Here is an 11,267-nt window from a genome sequence, read left to right as displayed (position 1 = left end):
TAAGAACCTCATGTGACTCTGACTCTGTAAATATATTTGTGTCCTCTGACACGAGCCAGCTGGGGTTTTCACTTTGTTCAATATCAGTATTACTTCAGCTATAAATCTTATGCAATCTTTATCCCCACCCTCCAGCCCCCCCGCCTCCCTGTACCATTAACTGTGGTACCAAAAGTTACACAAGCCATGTGAAGAGGGTGAACAGTTGGCGTGCCAACTAATCCACCCAAATTCAAAGAGGAAACTAAAAGAAAGGAGGAAAATAAATCAGGCGATGTCTCTTTCAATTAGGGTAACATTTGGATGATTACATAACAGGCCACCATCAAACATGCAAAACATCCCGGCTAATATCCTACCCAGTCTACACTAAACCAGACGCTACTCAGAGTGCTATTTAAAGGTCCCTATTATTATTATTATTAAAATGACCTTTTTATGACATTATAACAGTGACATATCTTCGCACCTATTTCTCTAGCCCATCACTTCACACTAGCTTTGGAAAAAAAATGAAGGCTTCTCTACACATCTTAAAATAGCTCTGTCAGCTGGGACTTTCTTTTTATATTTAGCTAGCCGAGCTTGTTGCTGCAAGCTGCAGTTTATTTTTCCATGCGTCAACATTGGTAGTTATTGTAATGTGAAAATATCATCTCGTGAACCCAATATCGTGTATCGTTGTCACGATCGTCTTCTGAGAGGAGTGTATTGCGACACCCTGCAAGCATTACATCCTGCCCTCTTGCTTTGAGAACGTAAAGTACCCGTGTTTGTGACGACATGTCTGCTACTGCTAGCCATTTGGCTAAGTTTAGCCGTAATTGAAGGTGTAGCCTATCATAGCAACAGAATGTAAATGGTTGGTCGCAGGGGTGTCACTAGGTTCTGAGGACAGGGGGGGCTTAGCCCCCTGGAGATGCACAGGATATGAATGAATGTAGTAGACATTCAAAAAAATCCAAAAAACGAATAAGGAACAAGAACCGGGCTATAACTTTCCCACTTTTGGGCAGATTTAGTAGAAATACCTAGAATTGTTTTAGGCCACCATTAAATGTACACAAGTACACACAATCTACACTGCAAAACCGCTGCTCAAGCTCTGCAACCATTCTGTCCAGTGGACAGTGATCAGTGATATAATAATCATTATTATATTATTAATTAGCCTTTTATTATTACTACCATCATTATTATTCTTCTGATTATTACTACTACTAGTAGTAGGTAGTAGTAGTAGGCTAGTATTAGCCTGCTTATTGGCTTGCTTATTAGCCTGCTTTTGCTCTATTATATGAAATTTGTCAGAGTTTTTGTAAAAAAAAAAAATAAATAAAAATAATCATTCTTATTATTAATTAGCCTATTATTATTACTATCATCATTATTCTTCTTTTGATTATTACTACTAGTAGTAGTAGGCTAGTATTAGCCTTCTTATTGGCTTGCTTATTAGCCTGCTTTTGCCCTATTATATGAAATTTGTCGGATTTTTTTCTGTAAAAAAAATCTATTAAAAATATCAAATTTAGGGGGGCTTAAAAACATTTTAGGGGGACTTTAGCCCCCCTAAAATAGGCCTAATGAAGCCACTGGTTGGGCGTATCCCTGAGATTGTTGGCCACCAACATTCACAAACCGACATAAAATTGGCAACAATTTTTAGGCGGTTTAACTTTACCTGACGCTGTTGCGTGTTTTGGTTGGATTTTTATTTTATTTTCTTACATTTTGAACCAGTTGCATAGCATCCCTTTCATGTAATATTGTAATATTCAGTGGTGCCACTGCATACTACAGTAAGATATTATTATTAGCATTATCATCCTTTTTTAAGTGCAGAATTGCTGACACAGCGTGGATTGTGCAGGTGTCCCTCATGTATTGGATGCCATGTGTGAACCTGATGGGGCGACGGGGGCTGGGAGGGGGGGCTATCATGATCATGATCCACATTATGTAAATAAGGTGCAATGTTCCAGTTGAAACCGCAGTGTCGTGTACTACTGAGACGAAGTGTGTGTGCATGTACTGTGTGTGTGTGTGTGTGTGGATGGTTCGAGTCCCGTCGGTAGATGGCGGTAACCCAAGAAAGCTGATCCACCGAGCAGGGAGGAGGAGGAGGGTGCGGAGAGGGAGGGAGTGAGGGGGGGCTCTCGGCCACCGGGTCTCAGTTTGCAGCACTCGCGTCGGAAGGCGGAGGAGCTGAAGCACTGTGAAGGACACCAGGAGAAGAAGAAGCTCAGCGAAAAAAAAAAAGGAGAAAACGGCGCGTCCTCCCCAGTTGGTCTGCAGACGCCACAACCGCACAGCAGCAGCAGCAGCAGCAGAATGGAGGACAAATCCAACTCGTTCTCCAGCAACAAGGAGGAGAAGGCGGACGGGAATAACGTGTTTCAGAGGCAAGACTCCATACAGAAAAACAGCACTGGGAGCCAGAACATGAAGGACCATGGCAACTCCGTGGGCTTCAAGGGGGAGCGTGAGGAGGCCATGGTGGGCTTTGACGATCTGGAGGGGGCGGCCAGGCAATACGGGTTCATGCAGAGGCAATTCGGGGCCATGATGCAGCCAGGAGTCAATAAGTTCTCCCTGCGTATGTTCGGCAGTCAGAAAGCGGTGGAAAAGGAGCAGGAGAGGGTCCAAACGGCCGGATACTGGATCATTCATCCGTATAGCGATTTTAGGTAAGGCGGAAACAGAAACACCTGCTTTTACCCCCACTCTGTACACCCCCCCCCCCCCTTCTTCTCCTTGAGGGTCTGCACGCTTTCACACACACACACACCTTTATAGCACTCACCTGCCTCAAAGCGTACATTGATTTTCATATCAATACAATGTTTTATTGCGGCATTTTTTTTTTGCGCAAATGTCCTTGAATGGCCGAAAAGCTGCGAGTCGTGTTTGTTTTTGCACGTTGCGACATATTGCAGGCAGGCAGGCAGGCAGACGAGCACTACCTGTGCTCCGGTGCCAATGCACCATCATGCTTGTAAACATTACACTGCTGCAGGCGGCGGGAAGATGACGAATGGAGTGGTGGGGGTGAGAGGTGGGGGGGGTGTCTATGTGCAGACACTCACTGTCAGGTTTTTTTTTTCTTCTTCTTCGATGTGATGTCATTTTGACTCTGTAATGTGATGGAATGTGCCGACAGAAATGGGTGTGGGGGGGTGGGGGGGACAGCATACCATGTTGTTTAAGAATAGGATGGGATGAACGAGCCCAGGTGCAGGCGGGGGGGTTGGGGGGGTTAGGTTGGCCACACGCTGCCTTGCCTCACGGTCGGCTTCATCAATTACAAGCATCCTTTCTCGTGGAGCTGTCCATGGTTCCTATTTACAGCTGCTAGGCCTGCATGTATGAAGGGGGGTTGTTCAACCCCAAAATCAAAGGATGTGGGGACCATTTTATTATTTTCACTTTTGGGAGCAGGCCAATTCAATGTGAATATGCTAAAAGTTTGCATATGCGGATGCTTTGCGTTACAAGTGTACTTTTATTAGCATCAACACATGTTATGTTAAGTGTTTTTGTTGTTTTTTAATTACCATTCATTCATTCATTTTCAAGGATTGTACGGGGTGCTGGAGCCTATCCCAGCTGTCTTCGGGCGAGAGGCGGGGTACACCCTGGACTGGTGGCCAGCCAATCACAGGGCACATATAGACAAACAACCATTCACACTCACATTCATACCTATGGACAATTTGGAGTGGCCAATTAACCTAGCATGTTTTTGGAATGTGGGAGGAAACCGGAGAAAACCCACGCATGCACGGGGAGAACATGGAAACTCCACACAGAGATGGCCGAGGGTGGATTTTTAAATTTTATTTATTATTATTATTTTCATTTATTCGTATTTTTACAAGGGCGGCACGGCGGTCGAGTGACCAGGGTTCAATTCCACCCTCGGCCATCTCTGTGTGGAGTTTGCATGTTCTCCGCGTGCATGCGTGGGTCTTCTCCGGGTACTCCGGTTTCCTCCCACATTCCAAAAACATGCTAGGTTAATTGGCCACTCCAAATTGTCCATAGGTGTGAGTGTGAATGGTTGTTTGTCTATATGTGCCCTGTGATTGGCTGGCCACCAGTCCAGGGTGTACCCCGCCTCTCGCCCAAAGACAGCTGGGATAGGCTCCAGCACCCCCGCGACCCTCGTGAGGAAAAAGCGGTAGAAAATGAATGAATGAATGAGTATTTTTACAATGTTTCACAATATTTTTACAATGTGCCTTAAGGACATTGAACATGATCAGCAAATGGCTTGTAGGCCACACTTTGGACAGCCACATGGCCACCACATTGTGTTATTTTCTTAACCTTTATACACTTTCCCTTGCAAAAATCGAGTTACATTTTGGTGAAGATCTGGGTATAGATAATTATGTAAAATATAAATGCCTGATTTTGTGGGAATTTTCTAAATAGCTAAATAGTTATGTCAAATTGTATATATCATTTATATTAGGGACGGCTTTTCCCTGTTAGGTTTCGCCACAGCAAGTCAATCACATAAGTTGGTTTGGCTTACTTTTTACACCGGATGTCCCTCCTGAAGCAACCCTGGTCGGGAATCGAGCGCCCCTCTTCTGCCATGAAAGGCAGAAGCGTATACTATGACTAATTAGTAATTAATAGCACACAAAAGTATTAGAAATGTAGTCTTTATTTTGCCACAACAGGAAAATCCTTCAACTAAATTTCACAGCTCAGAAATGAAACCCCAGAGACGGCCATCATGATGGATTTGGGATTGAAGTTAGAAGGAACTATCCAGAACGTTCCACAGTGACACTGAAGACGTTGTTGTTATGCCAATCCAAGTCCGATGTAGGCCCCATATGATCGGTTTGGCTGTTGGCTGTTTGTGCTTGAACGGGGGCCACTTTTTGTGGGGAGGTTGTGGTGTTCGGGGCGTAGTTGCAAGGTCGTGGCCCAAGCCCCAAGGGCGAACACATTAAAAACGGGATTATCCGTCCTTCTGTTCGCCCAAGAACGAGATCTCGCATCCTATGACATTCTATGTGAGTTCCTGCCTTCGGTTCCTAGTTTGGTCTTTGTTTTTGTTGCCATAACTTGACGAAAATGAGTTAAACGTAACCAAAAGTCCCATTGAGAAACACTCAGTGGACATAAAGCGATGGTGGTCAAGGCTTAGCAGCACAAGACCACAGTCGGTAAGCTTAGTGGTTTCTCCAAACGATTATGTAAGAGATTGAGTCCCTCTCAAAGATGACCAAAGATGAGACTCTGCTCAATTTTCTTGGTATTTTCAGCCTTCCGGTCTTGTAAGTGCTGGGGCCACAAAACCAAGTCCCTAAAGCAGAGTGGACTTTCTCCCCCCGCAGACTTCCGGTGACATTTTCCAAAGGGCACTTTTTTTTTTTAAAGGGGGCTGGCAAATTGCCTCTCAGCTGACGTAGGACGTCAAGCTAGCTGCCATGCTGCTGTAGCCTTAAAAGTTCAACTGTTGATTGCTTTTGGTGTTTATCTGCCTCTCTTGAGCTCATTCCGCATTCTACAGTCTCATGTTGTCTTCAAGGAGGACTGACAAAACGCCAAAACAAGGCTCCCATACGTGAACCCAATCCATCATCAGCCACTGCGAGCCCTTCAAGTAACGTAATAGCCAATAGTCTTTGTACACTGTAGCTGCTTAAAGATTCATGACAAGTTAGTAATATTCATTATTCATATGTTGTTGTTTTTTTTCGAGAGGTCTCGTGCACGGCCTCGTATACCTGCTCACCCTAAAGAGAGGACTTTGTTGTAGTTTGAAAGCGTTTCTAGGCAAAACAAGCCACTGTTAACCCCCCATCCATCATTTGCCTGCACCTTTCACACAGAACACAGTGACGCGTTCTATTGCCTCAATCATGTGCGCTTTCAGACAGTGACACGCCATCCCGCCATCAATGAACAGGGTAGGAGAGAACCCTGGTCCCGGTTTTGCGTTATTCCCTTTCACACAGACAGTGGCCCCACCTCTTTTACCGCTCTGATGCTATCTCGCAATCAGATAATTAGACATCTGATGAGGTCGGGTAAAATAGTTGTCATTCAGCGACCATTAACGACACCACTATTCCCTTTCACACAGGCTGTGTCCCACCTATGTTACGTCTGTATAGGTTTAAGGCTATTTTCTTTGAGTCTGCATCATCTGGTAAACGTGTACTTCCATGTACCTCCATGGTCCATTCACTACCCCAACACCAGGTTTTGCGCAAGGTGTTGCAGTATATTGTATGCAATCCTGTGAAGTGACAACCAAACTACTGTCGTAAAATCAAGGCCGTATCACAAATGTTTGATCCCCCGTGTCGGCCCCCTGCATGCACATGGCCGTTATTGTACATGCAAAGAGTGGAGTGATGGCGAGGAAGTACGGTGGGATTCCCTCACTCATAGATAACGATGAATGTCGCCCTTGTTATCGGGAGGACATCAACGGTAAGATAGGAGGTGGCGTGATTTGGAGCAGGATCGTTCTCATGGAAAGTCCTTCACGCTTTATAGAGCTATAGAGAATGGGGGGGGGTACTATGGTTTGTGTACAAATGTAGAAAGTAAATCTAATCGGAGTACTAATGCAGGGACGATATACTTACTAGGACTGTGGATTAATTAATTTTAGTTAAACATTTTGTTTGTTAGCATTAGCTGCCTAACCACAATCTGGTGTTATTGTTCTGTGTAATCCTGCTAGCTTGCGACATATAGCACAACATTCATTCTTGTCACTAATAATACTTAATATGACTGTAATGATACATTGACATGTATCCATATCCATACAGATATGATCAATAATCAGCTCTTAAGTGACGAGGAATATTTTTGCTGTTGCTCCATCGCCCAAACCTGGGATTTTAACCATAGACTCCAACGCTCTTATTCACTTTGTTAGACGTGTTGAGATCTGCTTATTTAATTAACTCAGTTGGCCTGCGGCGTGTATCGTTGGCATCGCCACTGAGGCCTCTGGGGTTTCCCAAAGCAGCGATCAGGTCTCTCCTTTCGATCCGTCCCTACATGGGGTCCGTCGTCCCGAGCTGCTTGACCAATTAGCAGACTAACGACACCAAAAAGGAATAAAAGCTTGAAGCAGAAGTTTAACTGAAAGCACATTGGTTAATGTGGGGGCAGGGCTTCTTTTTTTTGCGTGCATCACAGCTGTAGTGTTAAAGCAAGCGCTTAATTCAATGATGTACCAAGAGCTGGATGCGGTGTTAGTGTGGCTCACTGCATCGTCACGCTTTGTGACCAGCTCTTTAAAAAAAAAGAAAGAAATGGCCGTTTGGCGAGGCTTCGGCTGCAAACGAGGGGAAGTAAATGCATTAGAATTTCAGAACGCCTGCAAGATGTTTTTAGATAAGCGGTAGATAAGTGGGTCATGATGCTTAAACTATTAGGGAAAAACTTTTCAGCAAGTTTTTTTTTTACTAGTTTATCACTATAGATGTATAGATGTAGATAAAACCCGAGTATAATAATCACAGCAATGGTTGTCAAACTTTTGGGCATCTAGTACCACCTCTAAAATATGCAACATTTTTGCAACATGGGTTACACATTGCGGTTTAGCGGCAAATTTAATATATTATATATAATATACACTACCGCTCAAAAGTTTGGGATCACTTGCAAATTTCTTTGTTTTCCAACAAAAAACACATTTTCATGCATTTCATAAACAATTAAAATGAATCAGATGATTTTCATTTTTGCATAGAGGCCTACTATCAACAACTGTCAATCCTCTGCATCAATCTCCTGGTATGGCTGCTAAACCAAGTCCATCATTTTATAAGGCTAATAGATTATTAGAAAACCCATCTAAAAATCTAAACTAAAACAAAAATCTCTTACCATGCTGTTAACTACTCCCTTCAGAGAGCAGCACAAACTGGGTCTAACAAGGACACAAAAACGATGCATAACTGTGCAAGAAGACAAATATCTGAGAGTGTGTAGTTTAAGACAAAGACACCTCACAGGTCGTCACCTGGCAGCTGTACTAAATAGTACCCGTCCAACACCAGGGTCAGTATCAACAGTGAAGCGGCGACTTCAGGATGCTGGACTTCATGGCAGGACTGCCAAGAAAAAGTCATATCTCAGACTGGCCAAAAACATTTCCAAGTGATCCTAAACTTTTGAGCAGTAGTGTATTCATTCACCCTGGACTGGTGGCCAGCCAATCCCAGGGCACATATAGACAAACAACCATTCACACTCACATTCATACCTATGGACAATTTGGAGTCGCCAATTAACCTAGCATGTTTTTGGAATGTGGGAGGAAATCTGAGTAAACCCATTGCATGCATGGAAAGAACATGCAAACTCCATGCAGAGATGGCCGAGGGTGGGATTGAACTCAGAATTGAACTCCTAACTGTGAGATCTGTGTGCTAATCACTCAACCACCGTGCAGCCCTGGTAGTGTATATTTATATATAATATATACATAAATATAAGCGGCAAAATACAAACAAAGGTCATACGAAAGATGTAGTGTAATATCTGTGATCTGTTAGCAGCACGGCTAGCAGTGTGGAGAGTGCCATTGACTGACGTGAGTTGTGGCTGACAGCAGCTCCTGTGTTAATGTTCCCTGCCCCGTTGCAGTTCTTCTACTACATCAGCCAGTAGGTGTCAGAAAGCTTCCATTGACACAGCAGCTTGTCAATACTAATGTGTGAGTTATTGACTATCTAAGTGACTATAGAGGCGTTATTTCAAATCTCTAATAATGCTAAAAACATATTTAGAATCTCTGATTAATCTCTAATTAACGCTACTAAACGAGGGCTGACTGTATATACGACATTAAACTTGCATTTCTTCCAGGTTGCCAGGCCGGTTAGCGTCTTTATTCATGCTTGAACAGTGCTGGTGCCAGCAACCCGTACAGATAAATAAGTAAACATTGGTAATGGAGTGGATTGAAAACCAATGCTGCAGTGATGTGATCCAAGCGGCGCTGCTGTCATGTCATTAATTACAGCAGCTATTGTTTTTTTTTATACTTCTTATCTAATACCTTCATGTAAAAGAATAACACCGGTGTCATCCTCACGGCCGTCGGCTGCCATAAAGACCCGAGTGTCACGGCTCTGATGCCCCACGTTCAAGGTTTTCCAGTAAGTCAAGGCACCACCTTCAGCCTCAGTTCAATGCCCACCCATGTAAAAATAACCTCAGTGCGATGTTATGAACCACCTAGAGGCTCGCTCTTTAGTTTAAGTGACGACAATTATCGGACATGCGATCTGCGGGTATTTATAAAGCCAAGGCCGGGGCTTAATTAATTCAAACAGATCCATTACTGGTTGTCCAGACTGCCAGCAAGAGAAGGCAGCCTGCCAGCGAGCTAGCCATGCTAGTCAATTTCCATCCTCGGTGGAAGGCGGTGAACGGACAAGCGAGGTTCACCAGAGGCAGGCGGGGGGATGGCGTAAGCGGGGAGTTTTTAGTAGCACGAGATAGAATCCCTGAAAGCATCTATTTTCATCCGTGGTCGCTCAGCCGTTATCGGGGCTCAGGGACGCTCAGCTGCTGATGAATGGCTTGCGGGGCCGGCTCATCAGCACACTGAGGGCAGGGGGGGCTTGAACGCAGCCCGGACGAAGGCATGGCGTTACGGCGGGAACACCTCAGAAACCAATCGTTTACGCTGAGCCATGACTGCACAAATACTAAAAATAACCACAACTTAAGAGATCGTTTTTTTGCCCGGACACTGAAACCAACAAAGGATGCTATTGGCTCAGATTTGGGTGATAAGTGATAAGATAAAACGATGCGGGACGGCGTCCATGCCAGGTTCTGATGTATGTCGAAAACACTTGTCAGATGGTGACAATATCCAGAGTCGGGAAACACTAGCCCCGAGGGAGGGGGGCATTATTGAGACTTCCTCTTTCAGGTCAGCCTGTCTCGTCCTCACTTGTGTTGCCAGATGTTTCTGTGTGTATTATCGTCTTCAGTAGTAGTACTTTTATACTATACTACTACTATTGTCCTGACCCCCGCTTTGCACCATGTGCTTTTCCCTGCAGGTTCTACTGGGACTTAATAATGCTCATCATGATGATGGGGAATCTAATCATCATTCCTGTGGGAATAACCTTCTTCTCAGAACAGACCACCACCACCTGGCTGGTCTTCAACGTGGCCTCGGACACCATCTTCCTGGTGGACCTGGTCATGAACTTCAGAACGGGGATCGTCAACGAGGAGAGTTCTGAGATCATCCTGGACCCGAAGGTCATCAAGATGAATTACCTAAAGAGCTGGTTCGTCGTGGACTTCCTCTCCTCCATACCGGTGGATTATATCTTTTTGATAGTGGAGAAAGGCTTTGACTCTGAGGTGTATAAGACGGCCCGCGCCCTGCGAATCGTCCGCTTCACCAAGATCCTCAGCCTCCTTCGACTTTTGAGACTGTCTCGACTCATCCGATACATACATCAGTGGGAGGAGGTGAGTATCAGACGTCGCGTTCATCTCGCTTCCGCCCACAGCAAGCAACGCCACAGCGGCGTGGTTACAACCTTGAAAGGTCAATGCGGAGCTCGCTATAAAACTGAAATGTGCTGTCAATCAAAGGGCTTATCGGTGTGCAACGAGCGCTAATGTCAGCTTCAGTTATCTGGCGGCTGAAACCAAGAAATGGCTTCTATGTGTTCAGATGTAATAACCGTAGTTCAAGCGATGGAATCAAGGCTATAATAGTCTATTTTATAGTATTTTATGAAGTGACTAAAGTACCGGATACACGGAAACCCTCCTCCTCCGCAGCCCCGCCCTTCTTTCTAAGAGTTTTATTATCCTGTCTGGTAAATGGTCCTCCTGGCTGACCCCCGCGTCTGTCCTTGATGTCCCCGTCCTCGTCGACATGCCGCTCACGTTATGTTGTCATCTCACCCCGCGTCCTTTTCGGATCACACGTCCCGCATGACTGAGCACCAGACCGAGGATCCAAATGGCTGCCGTGTAAAGTCGGATCACCCGGTGACCCAAATTTTGAAACGCGAAACGTCACATCTAGCTGGTTCCATTTTGAGCTACCGTGCCGTGATAATCAAAAACCAGCGAGGCAGTTGGTTTTTAAGAATTTATGGTCACAATAGTCGGAGCCCAGCCCTTGTGCAGCTCCTTTAGTGGATTTACTTAAGTGTGTAAATCTTGGACCGATCTCATGCATCCTTTGGTCTCCTGAGTCGGGTGTCTCACGGCACCCCCGG

At 44.9% G+C, this 11,267-nt stretch overlaps 1 protein-coding gene across 1 annotated transcript in view; it reads left to right on the top strand.

The window, feature by feature from the left end:
* Positions 1-2,166: 2,166 nt before the first annotated feature.
* hcn1 (hyperpolarization activated cyclic nucleotide-gated potassium channel 1) overlaps positions 2,167-11,267 on the top strand; it is a 67,966-nt gene continuing 58,865 nt past the window's right edge. The window contains exons 1-2 of the mRNA XM_058053970.2: positions 2,167-2,690; positions 10,080-10,503. Coding sequence (XP_057909953.2) covers positions 2,335-2,690; positions 10,080-10,503 — 780 coding nt within the window. The 5' untranslated portion in view covers positions 2,167-2,334. The remainder of the gene's footprint in view (positions 2,691-10,079; positions 10,504-11,267) is intronic.

The sequence above is a fragment of the Doryrhamphus excisus genome, linkage group LG10 (assembly GCF_037039965.1).
Source record: "Doryrhamphus excisus strain RoL-2023G ecotype Guam linkage group LG10, RoL_Dexc_Guam_v1.1, whole genome shotgun sequence".
NCBI classification, from domain to species: Eukaryota; Metazoa; Chordata; class Actinopteri; order Syngnathiformes; family Syngnathidae; genus Doryrhamphus; species Doryrhamphus excisus.
This window is presented reverse-complemented; position numbering and strand designations above follow the sequence as displayed.